The 26178-nt window shown below is 31.4% G+C and overlaps 14 protein-coding genes across 14 annotated transcripts; 6 read left to right on the forward strand and 8 right to left on the reverse strand.

Moving 5' to 3' along the window:
• Window positions 1-1153: 1153 nt before the first annotated feature.
• Window positions 1154-2689, forward strand: UIP5 (Uip5p; the record flags this gene model as incomplete). The annotated part of the gene is made up of 1 exon (XM_046081068.1): window positions 1154-2689. One exon carries the CDS (start codon window positions 1154-1156, stop codon window positions 2687-2689), a length of 1536 nt encoding a protein of 511 aa, XP_045932706.1.
• A 276-nt stretch (window positions 2690-2965) lies between these two features.
• On the reverse strand, window positions 2966-3925 carry PHO86 (Pho86p; the record flags this gene model as incomplete). Its single annotated transcript, XM_046081069.1, has 1 exon — window positions 2966-3925. One exon carries the CDS (start codon window positions 3923-3925, stop codon window positions 2966-2968), a length of 960 nt encoding a protein of 319 aa, XP_045932707.1.
• An 880-nt stretch (window positions 3926-4805) lies between these two features.
• Window positions 4806-6119, reverse strand: SCDLUD_005110 (uncharacterized protein; the record flags this gene model as incomplete). Its single annotated transcript, XM_046081070.1, has 1 exon — window positions 4806-6119. One exon carries the CDS (start codon window positions 6117-6119, stop codon window positions 4806-4808), a length of 1314 nt encoding a protein of 437 aa, XP_045932708.1.
• Window positions 6120-7012: 893 nt separating this feature from the next.
• Window positions 7013-7954, reverse strand: PLN1 (Pln1p; the record flags this gene model as incomplete). The annotated part of the gene is made up of 1 exon (XM_046081071.1): window positions 7013-7954. One exon carries the CDS (start codon window positions 7952-7954, stop codon window positions 7013-7015), a length of 942 nt encoding a protein of 313 aa, XP_045932709.1.
• Window positions 7955-9684: 1730 nt separating this feature from the next.
• On the reverse strand, window positions 9685-11103 carry NAP1 (histone chaperone NAP1; the record flags this gene model as incomplete). The annotated part of the gene is made up of 1 exon (XM_046081072.1): window positions 9685-11103. The coding sequence occupies one exon, from the start codon at window positions 11101-11103 to the stop codon at window positions 9685-9687; it is 1419 nt and encodes a 472-aa protein (XP_045932710.1).
• Window positions 11104-12152: 1049 nt separating this feature from the next.
• On the forward strand, window positions 12153-13142 carry APD1 (Apd1p; the record flags this gene model as incomplete). The annotated part of the gene is made up of 1 exon (XM_046081073.1): window positions 12153-13142. The coding sequence occupies one exon, from the start codon at window positions 12153-12155 to the stop codon at window positions 13140-13142; it is 990 nt and encodes a 329-aa protein (XP_045932711.1).
• A 153-nt stretch (window positions 13143-13295) lies between these two features.
• MPD2 (protein disulfide isomerase MPD2) lies at window positions 13296-14216 on the reverse strand (the record flags this gene model as incomplete). The annotated part of the gene is made up of 1 exon (XM_046081074.1): window positions 13296-14216. One exon carries the CDS (start codon window positions 14214-14216, stop codon window positions 13296-13298), a length of 921 nt encoding a protein of 306 aa, XP_045932712.1.
• Window positions 14217-15173: 957 nt separating this feature from the next.
• Window positions 15174-16955, forward strand: SCDLUD_005115 (uncharacterized protein; the record flags this gene model as incomplete). The annotated part of the gene is made up of 1 exon (XM_046076892.1): window positions 15174-16955. The coding sequence occupies one exon, from the start codon at window positions 15174-15176 to the stop codon at window positions 16953-16955; it is 1782 nt and encodes a 593-aa protein (XP_045932713.1).
• Window positions 16956-17929: 974 nt separating this feature from the next.
• On the forward strand, window positions 17930-18358 carry SPP381 (U4/U6-U5 snRNP complex subunit SPP381; the record flags this gene model as incomplete). Its single annotated transcript, XM_046076893.1, has 1 exon — window positions 17930-18358. The coding sequence occupies one exon, from the start codon at window positions 17930-17932 to the stop codon at window positions 18356-18358; it is 429 nt and encodes a 142-aa protein (XP_045932714.1).
• A 256-nt stretch (window positions 18359-18614) lies between these two features.
• On the forward strand, window positions 18615-19373 carry RIB7 (2,5-diamino-6-(ribosylamino)-4(3H)-pyrimidinone 5'-phosphate reductase; the record flags this gene model as incomplete). Its single annotated transcript, XM_046081075.1, has 1 exon — window positions 18615-19373. One exon carries the CDS (start codon window positions 18615-18617, stop codon window positions 19371-19373), a length of 759 nt encoding a protein of 252 aa, XP_045932715.1.
• Window positions 19374-19557: 184 nt separating this feature from the next.
• On the reverse strand, window positions 19558-20205 carry RPB5 (DNA-directed RNA polymerase core subunit RPB5; the record flags this gene model as incomplete). Its single annotated transcript, XM_046081076.1, has 1 exon — window positions 19558-20205. The coding sequence occupies one exon, from the start codon at window positions 20203-20205 to the stop codon at window positions 19558-19560; it is 648 nt and encodes a 215-aa protein (XP_045932716.1).
• A 462-nt stretch (window positions 20206-20667) lies between these two features.
• On the reverse strand, window positions 20668-24288 carry DUF1 (Duf1p; the record flags this gene model as incomplete). The annotated part of the gene is made up of 1 exon (XM_046081077.1): window positions 20668-24288. One exon carries the CDS (start codon window positions 24286-24288, stop codon window positions 20668-20670), a length of 3621 nt encoding a protein of 1206 aa, XP_045932717.1.
• Window positions 24289-24917: 629 nt separating this feature from the next.
• Window positions 24918-25202, forward strand: MHF1 (Mhf1p; the record flags this gene model as incomplete). The annotated part of the gene is made up of 1 exon (XM_046076894.1): window positions 24918-25202. One exon carries the CDS (start codon window positions 24918-24920, stop codon window positions 25200-25202), a length of 285 nt encoding a protein of 94 aa, XP_045932718.1.
• An 86-nt stretch (window positions 25203-25288) lies between these two features.
• MRPS9 (mitochondrial 37S ribosomal protein uS9m) lies at window positions 25289-26164 on the reverse strand (the record flags this gene model as incomplete). The annotated part of the gene is made up of 1 exon (XM_046081078.1): window positions 25289-26164. One exon carries the CDS (start codon window positions 26162-26164, stop codon window positions 25289-25291), a length of 876 nt encoding a protein of 291 aa, XP_045932719.1.
• Between the last annotated feature and the right edge of the window lie 14 nt (window positions 26165-26178).

The following is a 26178-nucleotide window of genomic DNA, read 5'->3' on the forward strand; positions in this document are numbered from 1 at the left end:
CGAGATATCTTAGCGGGAATATGATAGTACCGAGCATAGCAGATTAAATCTACTAATAAACATTAAACTTACATCATTTAATATTTATTTTTAAAATCCGCTTACTTTTTCACATTGTATTATAATTCTAAATACAGATGCATATTTAGTGGAATACTTCTTTTTCTTTTTGTTTATAATCGGACAATCATAAAAAAAATATTGAATATTTTAAATTAATATTAAAAAGAAAGGAAACTGCTAATATAGGAAGTTCTTTAAATAAATTAAAAGAAAAAAAAAAAAAAAAAAAAAAAAGGAGAAGAAACCCCACCTTTCGGTTTTGGGTACTCGTTCAAAAAGGGTAACAGTTCAACTTTTGAATTAAAAAAATAAAAGTCAACTCTAGTTCTTCTTGACTATTTTTTTTTTTTTTTAAAGCTATATTTCAATGCTAGTTTTTATGTGAATATAAACCATTGATATTACAAAATTGAAAAAAAAGAAGAAAGGGGAGGGGAGGGGAAACGTAGTATTGTACGTGACAGCATCATTAATAATGACTATAATTACCAAATTAGGAAACAAAACTTTTTGAATAGCTAAAGTTTATTTTCACGCTTTTTTTTTTTTTTTTACAAGGCCAGAAACAAAGTCCGTAGTAAAGCCTCGGACTAATATTTTTGTCTCAAACTCAAGATCTACTTTGCCCTAAGTAAGGGCATCTTACTTTAGGAAAAGTACGTGAAAATACACGAAAATATATGAAAATACGCGAAATCAAGTTAATACTATTAGGGTTAACTTTGCTCAGTAAGAAACCCTCGCAGCAGTTTAATAATCACGATTATTTTTTGTTAAGATTCGTTTTTTTTTTTTCTTTTTTTTCTTTTTTCTTTTTTCTTTTTCGGAATGAAAAAAAATTTTTTTTTTTTTTAACAGTAATAATAATAATAATAATAATAATAATAATAATAATAATAATAAACACGTATTACATTTCTGACCGTGTGTGTAGTAGACGGATCATTTTATATATCAAAAAAATAAATCAATTTCCATTTTGTTTTCATTTTAATTTGTTTTTAGGTCTCTTTTTTTCTTTTTTTTTTTCAATTCCTTTATATTCAATAATACAAGCACTTAAAGTAATAGCTAAAGACGTTCCATTCAAATGTTACTTACAGAACAGATGAATGAAAACTATCGTCTTCCAATGAGTTATAATAACCCTAATAATACAACAAAAAGAAAAAAAAAAGGATTTAAATTTTCACTGATATATGACTATGAGGAGTTCCCGATAATTACTGTTCTATTGATATCTTCACTACTAATGTGTGTAATATTTGGACTACGAAGTAAGTATTCTTTCGATTCATTAGAACTATTCAATCCAAGGAGTGCCCTAGAAGATATTACAACCTCTTATTCTCACACCAACGATAAAAAAACAACTGAAGAAGATATTATTGTCACTAAGTGGAAAGTTAATGATATGAATCTTGAATTCCCATTTTTAGACACACTAACCCGTAATTGGAACACTTCAGGTAATCCAATAGTTAAAAATACCCAACATGTCAAATTGACATCAAGAGGCGAAGTGAACAATTATGGTGTAATGATTAATAAAAACCATTTGCCGCAAGATTTTGAATTGCAAGTGAAATTTAGTCTTGATCCAGGTTATATTACAGAAATTATCAGTAAGTCACCTGGTGATGGTATGGCATTTTTTTTCACTTCCAAGCCCGATTTCATTTTTGAAACATCTGGCTCGTCCTATGCGAATCGTCAGTATATGATAGAAAATGAAGGTTTGGACCCTAAAAATAGAGAATTGATGGGTATTCCCAAAAACTTACCAAGTGAAACTTTGGTGTTAGATTTCATGAACTACCATACAAACGAAAAAAACGATAAAGTTCCACAGGCTCCATTTCTAAACTTTGTGAGCACCGACATTAAGGAAAACAGAGCCTATGACTACAGTGAAGATGGGGTTAGTTGTACTCATGGTTTTCAAAAATTATCGCCAAGGTTATTATTCAGTACTAGAGACAACTTAAAAGAAATTAATTTAAGATTTATTAGAATAAGTGGCGTTTTTTTCAAAATAGATATAGATTATAGTGGTTTTGGGTTAGATTGGATGGAACTGTACAAATTTGATAATCTTACAGAAGCTTCTTTGCCTCAATTAGGCCTTAAAGATACGCCATTGTATTTCGGAATTAGTTCTTTAAACGGAGAAAAAACTAGTAACTTTAGGATTCACGATGTTACTGGCTACAGCTTGGATTGGGACAACAGAAAAGACCTTTTGCAGCCTGAAGAGCAACTAGAAAACGTTTTGAAATTATATAGGGATGAAATCTATAGTGTTTATTCTAATGCGGATGATATTAACAATGAATATCACTTACACCAGATGTACGATAAAGCTGGTCTGTTATCACCTTCTAAAGAAGATGGTAGAACAGAGATTATCGACAGTAGCAATTCCTTTTTCAACTCTGGCAAAAAGAATAATAATAATTCTAAGAAGAAATATATGAATTCCAGGGTTTTTAAAATTTTAATGATTACATGGATATTCCTATTTCTTGGTGTCATTTTTTATGTCGCATCTTTATATTTAAGGGTGGCTATGAAAAAGAAAATCCGCAATTTTAAAAAATCGAAGCAGGTTGGTTTGTTGGGGTAATGATGACCGCATGATTAATGTTTATAATTTATAATTTTTATTCTTACTTTTTAGTATAGTATAATGAGCAAACAAAGTGAACAGTTTATATATATATATGTGTGTGTGTGTGTGTGTATAATTTATTTATACAAAAAGAAAAAAGAAAAAAGAAAAAAAGAAAAAAAAGATTGAAAAATTGAAGGTACATATGAAAATAATATATTAATACAGTAAATAAAATTATGTAAACAAACAATAAAAAAAAAAAGATATTAAATGGAAAAATAATATATATTAGTTCTTTGATGGTGCCTTTGGACGGAAATCAAAAGATAATCCCCACAATTCCTTTCTGGCGCCCAATATACCGCCTATTATTCTACTTTCATCTAATTTATAGCTTTCGATCATTTTAAATTGACATTTTCTTAAAGCTTCTTTAGTAACATGGTCAAAACTATAGGCATCCATTAATAACATCATGGAATTTTGCTTTGGATTTGCACGTAAATCTTTAGTTCTTAGCATAGCCCATTTGATTAGGTCCTCTAAAATCCCACTTTTGGCATAAACTTTCCTGGAACCTAAACTGGTGATGTCCATAACTAGTTTGGTTTCAGTGGTCAAATCTTTATTTTCTTTGATGGAAATCAAGGAGATAGGAGTGTCTCTATAAACAATAACGTGGGTGTTTCCAATCAGGTTTGATTCATTGGGAGAAACACCGGTCATCAAAGTTGATAGGTCTAAAGAAAAGATATCTTGACCATGGGTTTTCAAAATAACATTGATCTTATTGGAAAATAAACTATTGATAATTCGACCAAACAAAGTGAAAAAAATACTACAACTAATTCCAAAAATTAAAAAGGACGAACCAATTTCTGTCATATTCATTGAGATATATTGAAAAATCCAGGAAGTAACACTACTAGCTTCTTTAAAGTCAGGGTATGTAGTGTTGAACCCTAAATAAATGGCTACGACTAAAGTAATCCACATGAAATTGAATGGGTGCCAAGCAGCATATTTGTTTGCAGCAGCTTGTTGTTGCTTCAAAAAATCAACCGATAAATTTAATGCAGCTGTGGCTAGCTCAGGTTTTAGGGTTGTACCGTAGATGGTAGGTGGAGCATCTGCATTTAATGGCTCATCTAAAGCTGCGTCAATCTGTTTTGCGATTGTCTTTTTATTGTTTGAAGCAGTTTGTGCAGTTTGTGCAGCTTTTTGTTTTTGAGTTGGTTTCTTGGCCATGATCTGTATTTGCGTTGGGGGGGGGGGGGAAAGAGGGGGGCTTGTTTTTTTCTTTTTTTTTTTTCCTAATTATTATTATTATTATTATTATTATTTTATTTTTCTGTTATAAAAAAGATGATTATACTTGTTGATAAATAAAAGAAAAAAAAAAAAAAATGAAAAAGGAAAAAGAAAGTCAATGTATCTATATATATATATCAGATAATTGAATCACTATTTTCTTTTTTTCATTTTTTTTCCAGGTAAAAAGAAAAATAGTATTAGATTTTGATTGAATTAGAAACAGCGGTGGTTTAAATCACATGGTAAAAGTGAGTAAGATGGCCGAGCGTTGAGAAAATCCACATCGCCACCAAAAAAAGAAAAACTCATCTTAAAAATTGGACCACGTGGCCACCTAAAAAGCACACGAATTGACAAATCGACGGAGTGAAAAATCTTAAGCACTTTGTTAATAACTATCAATCCACAATCCGAGCTTGTCCATAGTCCCCTTCTCTCCTCGGTCTTACCCCTCAAGTCAGTCTTAACATCTTTCCTTTCCTTTCCTTTCCTTTTTTTTTTAACAAATTAAAAACCTAAATAAAATATATAAACTATCTAATAATAAAATTATATATTAAATAACGAAAAAAAAAAGACTATATATATATATTATAGTATAGGTAAAATGAAAAGTATTCCAAGTTAACCTAGTAACCATCTTTCTTGTGTATAATTCTGGTTTACGATATAATAGTGCGTATCTATACTCGGTAAAAATAAATTTCTTCCTTTTCAATGCAAAAATCAATACTTATGCAAAAACAAACAAACAAAAAAAAAAAAAAAAACATTCTATATCCTATTAAAGCACCATGTAAAAAAGCTATCATAATTAGGTAGACAGATCGCTCTTAATACTAATAGTATATGAACTATTATTTCGTGTAATACTTTTATTATACTCACCAGTATTAATATTAAGTACGATATTAGTGTCAGTAGCAATGCAATTATTCTCGTTATTGTTATTATTATTCGTTGTCGTTGTCGTGGTATTATTATTACCACTAGTTGAGGAATGCATTGTACAATCACTGAGAAGCGAAGATGTTTCTTGATAGCTAAGCACACTTTGAGAAGTAGCACTAATGCTTGGAGTAGTAGTGGTGCCACTTGTATGTCTATTTCTATCTAAGATGCTTGCAGGCGGGATACCAACTATACTCGAATTTGTAGTATCTAAAGTCTTATAAGAAGTTATTGTAGCTCTTGTTGATTGTAAAGATTGAATATCTGAAAAAGGTGTAGATTTTATTGAAGAAGAGCATGTAGAGACTAACCCAGCAGTACTACTATTGTCGTATTTGGGGATGGCATTTGTATTTGAGGTAAACGCATTTTCAATCCATTTTTTCGAAGAAGAAGTGGCTGTAGTAGTTAAAAACAGTACAGGTGTACCAGATTTTGTATTACTTGTAGAATTAGCAGTTAGATTTTTGGAAGATGAAACATCTGACGAACCATTCTCAATAATAACATTGGGGCGGTAATCATTAACAATATTATCATTCGCTTTTGTAGTAGCTGGTGTATCATTTTCTAGAAATCTTACCGATAAATTATGTGTATTATGGGCGGCTAATATTGCCCTTTTGTCCTGAGATTCTTTGTTGCCGATGGCAATTTTTTTATTTTCTTTTTTCTCTGTTTCTTCTACAATCATGTCTAAAGTTATAGTATTTTGTCTATCTAAATCAGTGCTACCTTTAGGGCCATTGCTTAACGATGGATTGCCTTTCATATTTTGGCTAGCGGCATTAGTGCTATTATTTTGGCTGTGCAAAATAGTAGGGGTGGTATTTCTTGAAGTATGGGCATTTTTCTTTGAATGGTGTTGAGCCTTCGTATTAGTATTATTATTATTATTATTATTATGATCATTGCTATTGTTGGTACTATAATAATTAAATAATGTTTTATTATTGTTGTTTTCGTTCAGAGTGCTGCCACCTGTGTTGGAATTTAAATGTTCCTTTGGTTGCATAATTCTTCTAACCCAATGTGATAATTTCTTTTTTCTGCCTTGGAAACCATCATGATTATTGGTACTATTACGATTGGTACTGTTAGCGTTGGTATTATTATTATTATTATTATTATTAGTTGCAGTAGTGGTATTATTATGATGATGGTGATGATTTGACATTGATTAGCAGCTTTTATTTTTCCTAAATGTTGCCCGTCCCCCCACCGCTGTCACTTTTTTTTTGTTTTCGTTATTTTGTTTGTTACTTTGTTTGTTTGTTTGTTTGTTTGTTTATATATATGTATATATATTTGTAAAAAATAGAAATAAGGCAAAACAAAAAAAAAAAAAAAGAAAGCCATTTTTCTTAATTGGAATTGTCATTACAAATGCGAATGGTTCGGCGGAGCGGGCCAGGGCAAGTTTTACTTTTTTTTTTTTGTGAACAATCACAAATATTTTTATTTGCCTTTTTCCGGTAATCTCGGTCTTTCTCCGTCTTCGGAACTACGGAGATTACAAATGAAAAAGAAAAAGCTCACTTGTGATATTAATCGGTAATAAAATTATATCACTGACTATATCCACACATCTTGTTTTTAAACATAAGACTAACTTTTTTGAAAGTTTATTCTTCTAATCTTCAATTTACAACATTGTGGTCGTCATATCTTTAAAATATTACTAAATAACAGCAAAGAAAAAAAAAAAATATACCAGAATAATATTTAAGTACCTTTTTTTGTCATTCTATATATATATATATATATATATATATATGTAATAATAATAAGCACACATTAAAAACTAAAAATTAAATTAAAAATTAAAAATTAAAAAAAAAAAAACTTTAAAAATTAAAAATAATTAAAATAATAATTAAAAAGCAAACAAACCATAGCATTGGTAATACTAACCGTATTCATTCTTTACTTAAGATCTAAAAATAATAACAAAAAGGTTAAAAAATTCAAAGTTATCAACTTTTCCCTTATCTCTCCTCTTCTCTAGCCCTCTTTAAAGTAACTAATTTCGCTCTGACTCACAGTTTATTTTCCCCTAATGAAATAGTATTATTGGGACACAGCAGTGGCAGTGGTAGCGGTAGCTGGAGAAGTAGCAGTCGTAGCGGTAGTAGCAGAAGGAGACAAGCCAGGTGCTGGTTCGGAGGAACCAGTGGCAACAGAATTAGCAGATTCAGTAGCATCTTTCTTCTTTATGGAAGTTTCATAAAAATCAACACCAGTATTAACCAGAGCTCTTGGAATAGAGTTTTCACTTCTAGTCAAATTTTCTTGGTATTTATTCTTCAAATCCTCGTATTTGTCAGTGACAAAACCCTTAGTCTTTGCAATATAATGATCATTGATATTCTGTTGTAATTTCTTACTAGTGTCATTCAAGTTTTGTTGTAATTGTTTGGTTGTTTGAGTTAATTCTTCAACGTGATCAACATCAACTGAATTGGAAACCAAAGTAGAATCGTCCTCTAATGTTGCAGATGAACTACCCTCTGTAACTTTTGGTTTAGAAACGCTGCCATGAGCAGTGCTCCCTTGAGTAACCTTACCAACCACAAATCTGAGGAAGACGTTTAGCAATTGAGCGAAATAGTTGATTAAAAATTTTGCAATCCAAGCAAAACCCAATTCACTATTGTGTTGGTTTTTGTACTTATAAATGAAAACATCAACAAATTCTCTCAAAAAATAAATGTTAAAAAAATGGTCCAACTTTTTGACTACATCTACGCCGTAGTTCTTTACTATTTTCAAACTTTTGTTGTTTGAAGAAGCAATTTTATTATCTATATAAGTTAAAACGGTTAAAAACAAAGAAACTGCAGTGGTGATAAAAGGGATTTTCAAAAAAACAGCGGCACTGTTGATGACGACTGGGTACTTGTATAAATGGTTTATTGAAGCTGATTTAGAAGAGGCAAACTTATCAGCCTGTTCCTTGTCAACAAAAATATGGACTGATTTCCTTCTATCGGAACTTGAAGATCTGGACATTTTTTTTTAATTCTTTTGTTGTTTTTTTCTTTTTTTTTTTTTTTGTATTGAATATTTGTATCTGTAACTATATATATATATATATATGTGTGTGTGTGTGTGTGTATGTGTGTTTAAAGGAATATTATAAGTAGTGGTTGTAAAGTTGAAGAGTATTCAGATAATTTTTTGATTAATTTTTTTTTTTTGATAAATTGAGGGTTTTTTTTTTCCTTTACAAGAATTTAAAATAGAAATTGTTATTTATATATATATATATAACATGTATGTATATCAATTTATATAATTATTTTATCGGGTTATCATTATAAGGAGAGGGGAGAGGGGAAGCATGTGCCAATTGAATTAAAAAAAAAAAAAAAAAAAGGGGGCAGGGGAGGGTAACAGTGTGACGTGCGACGAGTGTGAAGTGCGAAGAGCGAGAAGAGTAAAGAGCGAGAAGAGTAAAGAGCGAGAAGAGTAAAGAGCGAGAAAAGTAAAGAGCGAGAAAAGTAAAGAGCGAGAAAAGTAAAGAGCGAGAAAAGTAAAGAGCGAGAAAAGTAAAGAGCGAGAAAAGTAAAGAGCGAGAAAAGTAAAGAGCGAGAAAAGTAAAGAGCGAGAAAAGTAAAGAGCGAGAAAAGTAAAGAGCGAGAAAAGTAAAGAGCGAGAAAAGTAAAGAGCGAGAAAAGTAAAGAGCGAGAAAAGTAAAGAGCGAGAAAAGTAAAGAGCGAGAAGAGTAAAGAGCGAGAAGAGTAAAGAGCGAGAAGAGTAAAGAGCGAGAAGAGTAAAGAGCGAGAAAAGTAAAGAGCGAGAAAAGTAAAGAGCGAGAAAAGTAAAGAGCGAGAAAAGTAAAGAGCGAGAAGAGTAAAGAGCGAGAAGAGTAAAGAGCGAGAAGAGTAAAGAGCGAGAAGAGTAAAGAGCGAGAAAAGTAAAGAGCGAGAAAAGTAAAGAGCGAGAAAAGTAAAGAGCGAGAAAAGTAAAGAGCGAGAAAAGTAAAGAGCGAGAAAAGTAAAGAGCGAGAAGAGTAAAGAGCGAGAAAAGTAAAGAGCGAGAAAAGTAAAGAGCGAGAAAAGTAAAGAGCGAGAAAAGTAAAGAGCGAGAAAAGTAAAGAGCGAGAAAAGTAAAGAGCGAGAAGAGTAAAGAGCGAGAAGAGTAAAGAGCGAGAAGAGTAAAGAGCGAGAAAAGTAAAGAGCGAGAAAAGTAAAGAGCGAGAAAAGTAAAGAGCGAGAAAAGTAAAGAGCGAGAAGAGTAAAGAGCGAGAAGAGTAAAGAGCGAGAAGAGTAAAGAGCGAGAAAACGGTAAGGCTAAAAGAAAAACAGCAAGACAAAAAAAATAAAATTATGTAACGCGTCTGCCAAATAAATGTATAACACGTACAGGTTGCCCAAGTACATCTTTTCCTTCCCGTTTTTTTCAATATTTTAAGAATTAAATGTAGAAGACATCAGCGCTAAGATCCCTCAATAGAAGAATTTCTCTTTCTATTCTACTTTTAGTAAAAACATTCTACCTCAGAAACTATCCAACTTCTGTAAATGAGAAGTTAATAGTCTGTCAATATAACTCATTCTAAAGAAGGTAAAATCCTCTTTCCAAATTAAAATATAAAAGTTATATGTGTAAAATACTTAAACATATATATCTTAAACTTGAGTAATTATTCTCACCAAGTATCGTTCATTTAACGTTATTAATATCAATTAAAAATAAAAGCAAAAAGAAGTAGCGCAAAACTTTATTTATTATACGCTCTACGACTGCTTGCATTCGGGAGGTTGCTCCTTATTAACATTCTTGAAATCGTCCGCTTCTTCTTCTTCCCCGTTATCTTCAGAATCTTCACCTTCATCTTCAGCTTCACCTTCACCTTCATCTTCACATTCGTCTTCATCTTCATCTTCATCTTCATCTTCATCCTCATCCTCATAATCTTCATCCTCACCATCTTCCAAATCAAATTCGGCAGCTACACCAGTAAACCAGTCAACAGCTCTTGGAATTAACTTGTCCTTAATTTCTTCACCAATACCGTAATCTAAGGCTAATCTGCTTTCTAATTCTTGTAACTCCTCTTCTTCTTCTGTTTCTTCTTCTTCCTCCTTTTCTGTTTCTCCTTCTTTTCCTGGTTCATCACTTTTGATTTTTTCTGGGATCTTAGGTGGGTCAAAGAAATTAAAGAAAGACTCCACAGGTGTGATCTTTTCGATTGTTCTAATTTGCTTGGTGGTTTTATTTCTCTGTCTCTTCTTTTCGACGGAAACAGTAGCATTAGCTTCATTATTAATCCAATTGATCACACAGCCTTCGGCGTAATCATAAATGAAATCGCCAGAATAGCCTAGTTCTTTTTGATAATAATAAGTCTTGATTAAAATATCGTTGCTAAAAAATGGGTTTTCTTTCTTAAATTTGAAAGTTAATTTGAACCCGGGTTGTTGATTATCCAAATAAGACAATTGTATATCTTGTAAATATTCTAAAACCTCAGCATCCCTATCGGTAATTGTTTGGCTTGTCATCGGTAAATTATCAAAAGCAGTCAACCAAAAAGCAGGAATACCTGTATCCTTGATATCTTCTTTTTCATCTCCCTCTTTTTCCTCTTCCTCTTTTTTTTCTTCTTCTTCTTCTTCTACATGACCAGGTTCTAAATTTTTTTCTATTTCTCTTCCTTTAATTATTTCATTAGTAGTAGGTTCATCCTCTCCGCTAATCAATTCCATTCTCCTTTTAAAAATAGGCTTATAGTATTCTTCTAAATATTTCTTTTCTAAATCAAATAATTCCAGTTGGAATTTTTTTTCCGCGTCCATCAAATCACTTTGCAACTTTTTTAATGAATAAATGCGATTCTTTACCATTTTAGGCAATTGTTCGACATACCCACTGTCTTGGCCGATTAGACCACCTAATTTTTCTTGAATGGTAGCTAATAATATCGGATCACTAGCTAAAGCATTTTTAATTGTTTGTTCTTCATTCGAATCCTCTACGACTGAGTTGTCAATATTAGTAGGAAGGGAAGTGTTTCCAAAAGAAGAAGCTGTAGCTGTAGCCGGTCTGTCGCTACGCAAATAGCTAGACATTACACTAGCTGGAGTGTTGTGTGGTGTCGGAGCACCAGCAATTTTAAAGTTCTTATTGTTTCTATTAGGAATGGGTTGAGACATTAGTATTTTTGTTGGATACCTTTTTATTTTTTCTTTTTTCTTTTTTTTGTTACGTTTTGTTTTGTTTTATGTTTTGTTTTGTTTTTTTTTATAAGTTTAAGATATTAATTTAATAAAAGGAGGTAAGAAAGATTAAAAAATAAATAAAAGTGATAGGATAATTATTAAGCAAATTTAAAAGTAGTGTTTGAAAGACTAAGCAGATTTAGCGCAGGGTTGTTGCCATGCAAATGTTTACCACTTTAACTTTCTAAATTTAACTTAGTAATTTTTTTTTTTCTTTTTTTTTTCTTTCTTTTTTTTTTTTCTTTCTTTTTTTTTATTGGTTTTCGTTATAAAATGCAAAAAGGGGACAAAAAAAAAAAAAAAAAAAGAAAGGGAACAAAAGGTTTTTTTTTTTATTTTTATTTTCATTTTCATTTTCATTTTCATTTCTATTATCTGTCCGGGTATTCATATGTTTATATTTGCACGTGATCGCAAGTTTATTCCAAGGGCTTTTTGTTTGATAATTTTCTGTTTCGATGGCATTCTGTTATGGTTGTCGGATATAAACGGAAATAACCGACGTAAGCTTCTTTTTCTCCCCTTTGGAATAGTATTAAAAAAGAAAACACTCAAAGCAAAAGACAAATTAAATTGAAATTGAATATAAAGAACATAATAGCAATCTGTGGCTATCTTTGTAACCTTTTTTTTTGAGACAATCGTTCCCATCTTATCTTTCTTCTAATTAGCCTATTTTTTTTTGCTAGCTCAACATCCAAATTGCTTTGTGTTCTACTTTGTTTTTTTTTTTCTTAGTCTTTACAAAAACGAAAAAAAATAAAATTAAATAAAAAAAAAATAAAATTCCTATTGTTATATATATACACTAGTCAAGTCAAAGAGTAACAAGAGTTTCATGTTTCTTTTCCCTCTTTCACGTCCTTTTCTAGTCAATCATATTATATGTACATAAAGGCTTTAAAAAATAATTGAATACCATCTCATTTTTGCTACCTCCTGCCATAACATTAAAAAAAAAGAAAAAAGAAAAAAGAAAAAAAATGAGTGGTTTTTTTGGTTCTATAGTTAAAAAATTGCGTCCGACAGATTCAAACGAAGATCTTTCCAATGAAGCTAAAATAAAAATCGAAAGTTGTATAGAAACATGCAACCCAGGCCCAGGATGTTGTGAAGGTACTGTTTCAAATAAAGATTTGGAAACTTTTAATAAGTTAAAAATCGATAAAGAAACACCCCTAATGAACTCTAGTAAAACAAACAAACTTCATTTTATCATTCCCACTTCAAAGAAGGATTGGAAACATGACGCAGTTACAGAATTTAACAACGATACTGTGCCATACGAACTTTTTACATGGGTTAAAAGCAATAAAAGAAAATACCAAAATAGTACTTTAAGCACTGCTCCAGCTGAGGAACCTTTTATGTGTAATGTTAGTTCAATGGCTATAGATATCATGGACATTGATCAACTGAAATTCCGCAAATCAAATGTTTTAATTTTACCTTATTTTATTACTTTACACAATTTAGTATTTGATAAAGTTGCACCTCTCTTTAACGAATTGGTTCCTCTTTTAATGAATACAGGTGGTAATGATGCCACACCCACTTTTGAAGCTATTCAAGAGTTGTGTGGGAAATACGGTGTCACTATTAGTAAATCTAATGATCGTGGTGTTATATTTCTATGCTCACACACCACGAGAGATAAAAGGTGTGGTATTACAGCTCCGATTTTATTAAAGTATTTTCATGAATTTTTAACTGATCCATATGACAGTTTCAGAAATGATTCAGATACTAGAGAAGGTGGTTATAGAGTTGCCTATGTCAATCATGTTGGTGGCCACAAATTCGCTGCCAATACTATAATTTATTTAAATAATATAAATGATCCTTTGTTAATTTGGTTGGGTAGAGTCACCCCAAAAGATGTACAACCTATTGTAGAGAACGTATTAATCCCTGAAGTTCCTAGATTGCCTTATCCGGAAAAGGTCCGCTGCATCAAGAAATATAACTGGTGAGTTTTTTTTTTTTTTTTTTTTTTTTTAATTTTAATTTTAATTTTAATTTTAATTTTAATTTCAATTTTAATTTCAATTTTAATTTCAATTTTAATTTATATAGTTATGTAAAAGAAGACAAGTGTTGAGGGGGATCGAAATGTACATACATATTTATAATTCATCATATTCCATTGATTTTGCATTTTGTTGTTGTTGTTGTTGTTGTTCTTTTTTCTTTTTCATTGCTTGAATTAACAGTAATTTAAATTTAAGCTCAGGTAAAGCCGCTAAATCGTTACTATCTTTAGTGACTAAAAGACTATTTTCCAACATAATTTCTTCAGTATCCAAATCACTAATATTTCTATGGTATTCAGCAGCACGGTGGCATATCGCATCACCATTAGGTTCACATTCGGATGCGATAATCCTATCAATCAAATTTAAGTTATAATCATGCAAAATAATATTATCGAGAAATTTAGTCAATGATTGTAAATCTCTGTTCCCATCAAATTCAACGGTTCTGTCTACAAAATTTAATAAATTGTCGTCTAATATGAAAAAAACACTTAAAAGCTTTTTCCAAAACCCTAATGGTTTCTCTTCCTCTTGTGGCAGGGTTTGTTCTTCCTTTTTGAGTGGTTTAATGACCTCCAAATAAGGGAACCCTTCTAATCTGGAACAAATTTCAAACCTACCAAATTGTTCACAATCAACCTCCAAGAAATTAATGTTAATTTTGTTATCAATCGAAGTCTCACCTATTTCTTCCAAGTTTAAGGGAATATCAAATAGAGTGATATTTCCAGTGGATACTTTGTAGTTGTCACTTAGATCTTTATAGATAGGTTCTAATCTTTTACAATGAGAACACCAATTGGTAAAATATTTAACAAATGTATAATTTCTTTCATTGCGAGCATTGTTATAAAAAGTTTCGATCGTATTAACCTTCGTTACACGAGCTTCGGCCAAGTTGGGAAATAGGTTTGCTGTTAATAATAATAATAATAATGATGATAACAATGTATTAGAGGGAGTTTTGTAATAATTTAAAGCGGTAGAAGGAAATAGTGATTGTAATTGCATTTGGTTCGTGCAGATATATGTCGCTTTTAATTTTTTTTTTTTTTTTTTTTTTTTTCCTATAATTTCACAGATTTAATTAGGAAAAAAAGAGAGAGAAAAAGTGTGTTGTTTAATTATTTTTTCTTTATTTTCTTTTTTTTTTTTTTTTTGTGTAATTTGTTTATTTAATGGCAAAACTTCCCGGGTAACACAACGAGATTTGAGAGAAAAGAAAAAAAGGCGTTCAAGTTTTAACTGCCAAGAAAAATAAAAATTACAAGCTTTTTTCTTATTTTACTAAGCCATTTTTTCTTTCTTTCTTTCTTTCTTTCTCTGTATTTAATCTCCACTTGTTATTGTACCACTTCGGCTTTTGCTTTTTTATTTGAATTTATATTTCCAATTATATCATGCCTATTGTCTTTAGATCTTTGTTTGTTTATTCCCGCTGTAATTATCACTATTATCATCTGCATGTGTTTCTCAAATGTCTTTTTTTCTCATTTCCCGAGCGGCCTTTCTACTCAATAAATTACGTATCATGCATTTGTTGCATGTGTTTGTCTCTATACAAACTTATTAATTTCATTTATTGAAAAATACACCTAGATTTCCACTCAGAAACTCACACAGACAAATTTAAAAAAAAAGGGGAAATTAAAAAGAAAAAAAAACAGGGCTTTGAAAAATGAAAGAAAAAACATTTTTTAATTATTTCAAATTCCATGAAAAACAATAGTAAGAAGTAATTTAAAACATTGGCCAAGTATTTTTTTTTTTTTTTCTCTCTCTTCTTTTCTTGTTATATAAATAAATACGTTGATTGTTGTTTTGTCTATTTTGATTCCTTTTTTTTTTATTTTCTATATAAACCTTTTATATTAAGAGTGAAATTTAACCTATTTTTGTTAGCAAAAAGGAAAAAAAAATATACATATACATATATATATCTACAGCCATATATAACAAATCTACAAGATGCTAACTGATAAAAGACGTCTGGTTACTTTGTTGACCTTACTATTGACAGCTACTAACGCCAATGCCAATGCCGAAAACCATAACAATGATGGCACTAGCTATGACAAACATCTAGAAGAAAAAATTAAAAGTGAATTAACTAAGTACGACGATGCTTCTATCGCTAAAACTATTTTGGAATCTAGTCATCAGATGTACTTAGATTCAATTATTCAAGTCACTGCCGATGGAGACGAGACCCAGGTTTTCAAATTTCCTGCTGAATTAAAATATGTTGCTAAAAAAACTATTATTGGTCACAATAAAACAGAAACAAAATCAGACAGTGAAGATACTGCTGCAAAAAGATTATTTAATCCATTGATCAATAAGAACAACAAGAAGTATGCTGATATTTTACAAAATTATAAGGACAATAACAAAGAGCTTACTGCTGTTATCACTTTACCTGTTTTCCATCCACATGGGCCTCCACCTCATCATAAAAAGGATAAGAAACCCGACTCAAAGTCACATCATAAAAAAGATAAAAAAGATAAAAAACACGAAAACAAGAAACATGCACCTCCACCATTGAAGAACACTGTTTATGTTGTTGGTGTTTTAAAAGATGTTGCTGACTTTGAAGATTTTTATGAATTGGAGATTACAAGAATTTATTTGGACAACCCTGTCAGTGCTTCTCCTTCTCCTTTACCACTACCATCTGATGGTAATGATGATGATGTTGATGACGTTGCTGATACTGAAGGCGATGTTGACGAGGATGCCGGAGAAAATGCTGAAGATGATGAATTTGTTGATATTAAAGAAGCTGAAAGTACTGACAACAACGAGGTCAACAACAGTCATACACCTTCATTTATTGAAATTGACTTAGATCTATTAGAAAAAGCTGAATTTATCCATGGTTATTTGGCTCCACCACCTTTCCATCCTCATCACCATTTTGATGAAGATTATCCTCATCATGAATTTGATGAAGATTATTCTCACCCACCACCACATTGGGCCCGTGCTTCTCACCATAGCTACAAACATCCACAGAATGGTTTTTCTTCTCATGAAGAGGTTGATTCTGATGAAGAATTTGTTCCTTCTTCAAGATATGATGTTCGTGACGGAAAATTTAAAAGAAGAAGAGGTAAAGGAAGACATGCTAGGGGTCACCATAAATTTCAATCGCGTAATGAATCACCAAGACCACGTGGTCATCACTACAGTGATGATGATGATGAGTATGATGTTGATGAAATGCATTTTAGAAAAGGCCGCGGTCGTCATGCCTCTTCTCGTCATCACCGTTTCAGAGACGACGATGTTGAATACGATGCTGATAGCATGCATTCTAAAAAGGGTCGTGGTCACCATGTTTCATCTCGTCACCACCGTTCTAGAGATGAAGAAAAAGATGAGGAGTTTGAACAAGAGTCTGAGGCCATGGTTAACGATGGGTGGAAAGCAAAAAAGGGACATGGCTGTGGTAAGTCTGGAAAAAAAGATTCAGATGTTCCATATCCACATTCTGCAGAGGAATTTGAAAGTGTGAGTGATGAAGTTGAAGGCGAGTCCAGAAAACATGGCAAAAAGACCAGAAAACATTATCCCTCAAGAAAATCCTTTGAAAATCAAGACTTGAATGACGATTCTGATGACGAAAAGCATAGTTTTAAAGATAAGATTGAAACTCAAGAACAAATTATGTTAGAACAGTTGGTGGAAACCTCAAGCTGGGGAAATTTAAAGGAGGCCTTGTGGAGAATTATAAACAAATATTAAAATGTTGGCTTATAATTAGCTGTTACTCCGTTATTTCGGAATTTTTATTTGCAATATTTGAATTTTTATATTATATTGTCTTTGTAGCTTTCATGTGGCTATATATTTTTTATCTCTAAAATAAATACCCTTTTTGTATTTATTTTTATTTTATTTTATTTTATTTTTTTGATTTCAAGATCTGATCCATTGTCTTTCATTTGTCGAAAAACAAAAACTTTTTTAAGGTCTTTGATCCATTGTCTCTCATTTATTATTCAATTTTTTTACTGGTTCGTTCATTATATGTTTTTATTTTTTTTTATTTTTGTTGGTCTATATGATGCAATTTATCCTTTTTGTGGAAGGAGGGGATTTTTGTTACGATTGTGCCGATCTTTTTTTTTACTTTTTTTATTATTGTTATTATTTTACAGTATTGTCTATTGGAAGGAATTTTTTTTTTTTTTTTTTTTTTTTTTACAATTTACTTATATTTTTTTGCTATTTTATATATATATATCTTTTAAAAGGAAGGAAGGATTTTTTATATGTATAATTTATATAATTATGTTGTTGTTTTGTTTTAAATTATATGAATTTATTATTTTTTTTATTTACTAAAATGTTAAAATGACAGTGGTAGTTTTGAGACGTACTAGCGACTGTTACAACATATGCAATTGATTATTACAAATGTGATCTGAATGCTAATTTTCTTTTTTCATGCGAAAAGAATTGAAATCTTGGATTGTAAAAGACGGGTTCATTTCATATCCCGAATGGTAAAAATAAATAAAAAATAAAAAAAGAACGTATATTTTGGACATATTTCAAACGTGCCTTCGGTCTTTACGGAAATATAGCATATCTCGGACTACCCTTGACATAACATTCTCGTTAACCAATAAAATTCTAAACTTTTAATAAAAATAAACACATAACAGCATTTATAACAAGAAATATATATATAATACTGGCTGCCTAAAATAAAGATGTCTTCAGAGAGTGAAAACACTGATAGTACTAGTGATGATGAAATTGTGTTACATAAGCCAGTTTTTTTAAAAAAGAAAAGATTAAACATTAAAAGTAACGAGCCCAATGTTACTCATCCTGATAATATTACCATTGAAGAAAAAATATCAGAGGCTCACAAGCATATGGAAAAACAAAAAATACTGGCCAATACTAATAATGTTCCGAAAATAGTTCATTTATTGATCCAACTGGAAGAAAAAGAAGAATCAGATTTAAAAAAAGATGAACATTGTTTATGGCTGGAAAGAAAAGCCAAGAGATGGGGGATAAAGAAGCAGCAATTAATCAAAGAGCAAATGGAAATAGAATCTAAGGAGGAGAATAGATTGAAAAATTCCTATTATTACAATAAAGACGATTTTATGATAGGACATGAATTATAATATTAACCGAGGCATTATAAACATTGTGTTGGTATTTGCCCGATGATTTTATGGATTTAATTAAAAAAAAAATAAGAAAAAAAAAATAAAAATGAAAATAAAAATAAAAACAAAAACAACTAAGAAAAATGGAAATTTTGCTAAGATGAAATAGAAGCTATTATTAATTTTTTTTTTTTTTTTTTTTCCTATCTTCCTTTCTTTCAAGTTTATCCAACAAAAGCCACAACCAATACGCAAAATATAAATAAGTTTTATGTTCCTTCTAATGACACCACAATTTGATTACAAGACACCATTAGAACCATACTTACCTCACTCTAAACCTTCTATTTCTACTTCCCTTCCTTTCATTACATTGACATACGCCCAAAGCTTGGATTCTAAGATAAGCGCAGGCAAAAACATCAGAACAGCATTATCTCATGAAGAAACAAAAGAGATGACTCATTATTTGAGATTGCATCATGCTGGTATAATGATAGGATGCCAAACTGCCATGTGTGATGATCCTGGATTAAATTGTAAGCTAGACTTTGATAAATCTCCAAGACCCATTATTATAGATCCGAGCGGGAAATGGAAATTCAATGAAAAAGGGAAGATGTATCAGTTTTTTTTAAAAAAGCAGGGGAAACCACCAATTGTAGTACTATCGAGCAATACTTTCTACAATGATAAGAAATTTACAAAACAAGATTATGTTGAATACTGTGTTGTGGAAGGGAGCCCCACCGACAATAACAGGTTAGATTGGAATTCTATTTTTCAGAAATTATATAAGGATTTTCACTTACGTTCCATAATGGTTGAAGGCGGAGGGTTTGTCATTAATGATCTTCTAAGTGCTCATGCTGTTAACAATTTAATCAATAGTTTGATCATTACAATAGCTCCAGTGTATTTAGGTAATAAAGGTGTAACAGTAAGTCCATACAATGGAAGAATAGATTTAAAGGATGTTAAATGGTTCACAGGGACAAGGGATAGTGTAATGTGCTCTAGAATTGGATAAAGTGTGTTTCTCACAATATTATTAATAATAAAAAAAAAAAAAAAAAAAATATATTACTAATGTTCTTATTTTTGGTTATAATGATCTCTTACATATTATAAGATAATAAGATGAAAATCTTTATGATTTTTTTTTTTTCTGTCTTGTTCACTGTTGCCAAATTATAATATATGTTGTATATGATTTATAAACAGATTCTGTAACTTGCATAACGACCAGAAGTTTCACTATTTCTAATAATCTTAACAACCTCACCTCTCTTTAAACCCAAATACAAGGCAACCGGATCCATTCTTTGTATTCTTGGCAATTGGGATTCCTTCAATCTATATCTCTTTAGCAAATTTTGCTTTTCTTCTTGGCTCAATTTAATATGTTTTGGAACTAATTCGTGATGTGTAATGTTCACTACTAAAGCACCCTCATGAAATGTTTCTATAATAGCAGGCTGAGCAGTTGGTATTAACCTCATTGCACTTGGTGTGACACCATTTTGATAAACAAATATCCCAGTTTGATAATTTTTTTCAGTCATATGAATAACAAAATTCTTCATGGTTTTGACACCAACACTGCTTTCATCACAAAATTCCACCCATAAAGAACCCATCTCTGGGAATTTTTCTAAAGAATCATCCGTTGGGTTCAATTGGAAACTCATCATTTTACGTTGTGGTTTGCCCATGGAATCGCAATATTTACTTTTAAAATCCTCCAAACTTAAATCAATTTCCTCCTGTGTGATAAAATAACCTCTATCGCGAACCATTTCTTTAACGGTCCTGTAGGCTCTCCATAACCTACTGATGTTTCTTTCATTGTCTTGATCCATTCTGTCTCTTTGTGTATTTTTCTTGTCAGTGTTGGGTATATTTTCTTACTGGGTTGATGTTATGGAATGAAAAAGATAGTACATAGAAATTTTTTTTTTTTTTTTTTTCTTTTCCTTTTAATTTACAAAGTTGTGGACTACGAAAAATTTGATAAATATTTAAAAAAGAGAAAAAAAAAAAAGAAAAAAAAGAAGAAAAAAAAGAAAAGATAGAAAAAAAAAAAAAAAAAAAAAAAAGATTATTTCGGATTTCGGATATACTATGTAATTTACACGCCACGGACAGAAAAGAATTGCATGCAAATCTTTCTTCATCTTTGAATAAAAAAAAAAAAAGTAAAACATCTTCAATGCAAGATGGATTTTATTAATTAACAAATTATTTAATCCATAAGATATTAAAAAAAAAAAAAAAAAAAATAGAAAATAAAATAGTCGTGATAAAAATCAAAAAAGCTTTTATTATTTCTTGCCCACTTTTCTACGGTTCTTTCTTCTATATTCCAAAACAATATCTCCCGAATTCTTCCAATACAATGTCTTTACTGAACCTAACGTTAACTCGTTTTCCAACACTTGTCCCTTACATAACAATTCTAACCACTCGTCTGCTGGTATTTTTTGTTTCATTTCTGGGGTTTTGGAATTAAATCTATCTACTATATAAAGTAGAATCTTCTTAACTTTGATCATAGTTGGAGCATTCAACTTGGAATTGTTATCCGAAATAAGAGGTAATTTGGATCCCTTATGGTTTTTAGAATCATGTCTATCACTAAATACATTAGAACTGTCAGAGTTGTTGCCATTAGCGTTGCTGCTACTGCTTCCACCTCCAAATCCAAAATAATGCATTTTGGATTTAGACTCTTCCTTTTTATTAGAAGTCTTTACAACAGCCGTGTTAAATGCCGTATCCGGTGGATTATACTCTTTAATGATAAATGATAATTTAGGATATGCTTTGACGTATTTCCCAGTCTTGTCTTTGAATAGGGTCGTAGACATCCAATACGGCAAGTGTGTCTCCAAATTTTCGTAATACACTTTTGCATTCACGATATCGTTATTGTTAGTGGCAATTGTATTAGTATCAGTAGTGTTCTCTATATTAGTCGGTATTGATCGTGTCGTAGAAAAATAAACAATCTCGCCACTTTCCAATTTTTTATTAACAATCAACAAGCAATCAGATTTAAGTTTTATTAATGGGGATGAATAATCTTGAGATAACTTGGATTCAAGCAGCATTGGTTTCTTTGAACTTAATTTAAATTTATTAAAGGAAGATGAACCGTTGCTATTGCTGCCACTGCTGCCGCTATTGGAAGTATTGTTCCCAGAACTATTACCATTAGTATTACTACTGGTGGTGGAATTAAAAAGCCCAGAGGAAGAATTGTTACTATCGCTGCCACTAGAAGTTCCATTTTTATTATCAAATGCTTTCTTATACTCATCATAAATATTCTTGATGAAATCACTAATAAATTCAGTTTTACGAATATTGGTACCGGTATTTGCCGTAGCAGCATCACCACTATGGATGCTGTTTTTAGGCATGTCAGTGGATGAAAAGTTCACCAAATCATTATGAGGAAGGAAGGATGAGCCCCCACTTGTTTGAGGTGGGAGTGTCTGCAAGGAGTTTTCCAAATCACTTGAGAAATCATCTGTCGAATAGTTACTGCCTGCCATTGAAAGCTTTTTTAGTCTACGGGTTAAATATGAAGGTGAGTTAACTGTTTTGTTAGCACTTCCATTGACGACACTACTACTGTTATTATTATTATTATTATTATTATTATTATTATTAGAAAAAGAAGCAGTACTATTCAAAGAAGGTTGACTAGTAGGCTTGGTAGGCATAGCTGTATTGGTATGAATAGAAGCACCAGCCTCTGTAAAAACTGGTGTACTCGGCGTTGAATGTGGGGTGCTTGAAGTAGACGTAAATTTAGTGAAAATAGATAGTCTTTTTTTCTTTTCTGTAGATAACGGTTCAGCATTTTTTTCAAAAGTGTTCTTATAATTATTGTCCATAATAGCCCCTGTAGGTTTATTTGAAAAATAATCATCAGTGCCGTTATTTGAAGATATAAATGAAGAGTTAGCAGTCACAGGTGTATTTGGCATGGAATTATGATTACTGCTTTTCTTTTTACCCTGACGTTGTTGCACTTGGACTTGCTGTTGGTAATTAAATAGTTCTTTTCTAAATTTCAAGTCTTTGAAAAATTCAAATTCCACAAATTGATAGAGTAGAGAGTTTAAAACTATTTTCCCCAAATTATAGCGTAAATCTTTGTCCAATATAAAAGGTTGATTCGTTTGCTGATGCTGATGTTGGGATATTAATTTCTTGGGATTTGTTGTTGTATACTGATAAGCTATTGATTTGTCATTAATAAAATCGTAGCCACTTAGCGCACCCCCATAAACTTCACAACTTAGAAACTTTGGTGATAGTTTAATACATAATTTCCCCGTTTTAATAGACACAGTGCACCAATGAGGCAAAATTTCCTTGGTATTGCAATTGGAAACAACTTCATCGAATTTGCAACCTGGTGGGAAAACTTCCAAGAGTTCACAAGAAATTATATCCCACTTCTGTATTTCACCCTTGGTATTTTCGGTTATAACATGGCGTCTATTCATTAATAAAGAACATTTGCAAAGCGCATGTCCACCTCTTATCACTTGTGGTGTTATTTGTCTACCATTAAATATAGTATCGGAGATATTACTACCCAAGTTGAAATAATATAAATCAGAAGAATTGGAAGGAGAAAACCATAGATTATTGTTGGAATTATCTACTGCTAGAGATAGTATACCTGGATTATGATCATGGTTAATTATGGAATCATTGTCTTTACTATTATATTTTGACTGGTATATCAGTTCCGTAGATAACATGTTATTATTATAAATATTAAGTAGAGATATCTTTCCCTCGGAATCGCCAATTACAACCGATGTGCCGGTATCAGAATAACCAAGACCGTCCGTACAGCACCAAATAGAGCAATCCCAATTCCAAGCTTCTAGTCTCATAATTAACGATATCTGATTGGATACATTCCATAGCTCAAATAACCCTGTGCTGTAAACAACCAGCATTTTTGTAGAGTCATTAGTATTATCTCGATGAGGGAGTTCGTGAATAAACTTGACATTGCACTGTTTCTCATTATCATGTTGGTAAAATAGTTGTAATAAAACTTCACTCTCGCCATTGTCACTGAGCCCTGCCGGCAATATTCTTAGAAATTTCAATTTCCCATTGCTGTCTCCAATAACCACTATATTAAAGTCTTTAAAATAGCAACACCCATACAAAGAACTAAAATTGTTGTTATTGTTGCTCAAGGAAAGAGTGCTGGCCAATATATTACTCTTGCTATAAAGAACCGAATCAGTGCTATTATCAAAGGTGCATAACAATTCGGCCATTATATTGTCGTCGGTGCTCTTGTGTGAACGGTGCTTTTTATTATTGCTTTCATTACCGATAGCACTATCCATGCAATCTGTATATTTCCATATTTTTAACTTTTCATCTAGACCAATGGTCCCAAAAACCACCACATTTCCATCATGCTCTTGCTGTTGATTCTTATTGTTGGTTTTTATAACGAATATTTTTTTAACGTAATCTGCATGATAGCCAATAATCTTAAAATACCAATCTTCTGGATCATACTTGTTAACTCTTAAATATCCAATACTAAAATCATGTGAAGTTGTTAGAAATAACAAATATGGGGAGGGACTATGACTGTCGTTGAGATCAACCTGGATAATGTCACTTATCCAGTCGCTATGAATATGCATTGCTTTATTACTTCTGTGATTAATAATGGTACCATCTCTACCTCCAGTTAAAATATTGTTATTATTGTTGGTAGTCGTTCCATTGTTAAAATATAATATTTTTGTAACTGCTAATATATGCATCGGGGATAGTTCTACATTGGGGCTTAAAATATATGAGAATGTGTATTGTTTATGGTCGTTGTTCATTGTTGTTGCAGAAGTTTTCTGTTGTTGTGACATGGACTTCCCACTGGTACTCATTATTATATGGGGTGATATGTGGTGGAAATTATACAGAGTTTCTTTTGTGCTTTAGTTAAAATAATAGTGGATACTTTAGATAAACTGAATATTGCGCAACGATTGAATTAATAAAGGTTAATTATTTTTTTCTTTTAATTTTTCTTTTATTTTTTTCAACAAGTTTGGATAAAAAAAGATTGTTGTTAGTGGACCACGATGAATTCTGTAAATCTGTGGACTATCTTTTATTTGGCCCAGTTTTTAAAAAATATTATTATTTTTGTTCAAATCTTTGCTTAAGTGTTAGTGACTCGCATGCACCCGTTTCTCCTGTGCCCCTTTTCGCTTTTTTGATTTGTTTGGCACCCAAAAATAAATAAAGTTGTAGTAGTGTGGTGTGGTGTCCAGGTGTTGTCGGTCTTAGATATATCCCGCTCTTTCGGACTATCCACGGACACCTCCACGGACACCTCCACGGACACCTCCACGGACACCTCCACGGACACCTCCTTCTTTTCAATTTATATTCAACTCCAACTGTGAAAAATTGTTTCCATTTTCTAACCCTCAAACTTTTCAAATCTCATATCCTCATTAAACAGTAAAAGGAAAAAAAAAAAAAAAAATCCCTTATGTACTAGCTAATAATGAACACCTTAACCAGCAATAATCATCCAGATGATATTAAGAAACTAGTATGGTGTATAGTTAAACAACAAATTCAAGAAATAAACACTACAAATAAAAATACCGCCCAGTATGTAATAACAGAATCCTTTATAAATCAATTATATGAATTGACTTTGTACAGACTAACTTCTCTAATTACTGATTTAGATGATTTCAGAAAACATAGAAATGGTACCACCATAGAACTAAAAGATTTGCAATTATATTTTAGAAATAATAAACAATTATATTCAGTTATATAAATAGACAAATAGGTATATATACAAGAAAGGGAAATATATATATATAATTGAACCGGAGAAAAAGAAAAAGAAAAAAAAAAAAAAATTTAACGTTTGACCCACGTTGGCATTTTTCTAGCCTTCTTCTTACCAGGCTTCTTTCTTTCAACGTGTCTGTAATCTCTACTTAATACTCCGCTCTTATGTAACCTTGATTTCCATAACGGATTAAAAGCTAATAAACTCTTGGAAATAGCATGCATGGCAGCTTCAGCCTGGCCAGTAACACCGCCACCAGAACAAGTTATGTAAATATTAAATTTACCAACTTGATCAATCACTTGTAACGGATATATAATACTCTTTCTGTCCTTTAACTTGGTGAAATATTCAGTCAACTGTTTTTGGTTATTAACCAATATTTGGCCCTCGCCTTTAACAACATATACTTTAGCGGTGCTACTTTTTCTTCCGCCAATCGAAACACTTCTCCCTAAAGGATCCAGTTGGGGTATTTTAGTAGCAGTACTTGTGTTGCTAGAATTTCTAATATATTTATTGATAACACCCAATATTTCATCGTTAGCTAATTCATTGTCTATGTAATACAAGTTGTTTAGTTTTTCAACCAATTCTTCGTACTGGATTGGCTTTAATCTGGTACCACCACCCAAAATAGCATAATCATCGACACTTAACCAATGTGGTCTTTCTTTATTCTCCGCGGTAGCAGTTTTGTCATAGTTACTCTGCTGGTATTTGATTAGATTTTTGTATTTTTCTAACACAAAATTAATTTCATTCATGTTATGTTCGTGCTGCGGGTTAGCTGAATAAAAAGTGTTTAATTTTGGAACAATCCTGGTATTGGAATAGGAATCATTACTTAAATATCTTGCTAGGCCAATTGTGTTCTTATTATTGCTGGCTTGTTGTTTGACAATACTAGTCCAAGAAGGTTTGAAAAATACGTTCTTGAGCATTTTGCTGATTGCTT

Source organism: Saccharomycodes ludwigii, chromosome VII (genome assembly GCF_020623625.1).
Source record: "Saccharomycodes ludwigii strain NBRC 1722 chromosome VII, whole genome shotgun sequence".
Taxonomy (NCBI): Eukaryota; Fungi; Ascomycota; class Saccharomycetes; order Saccharomycodales; family Saccharomycodaceae; genus Saccharomycodes; species Saccharomycodes ludwigii.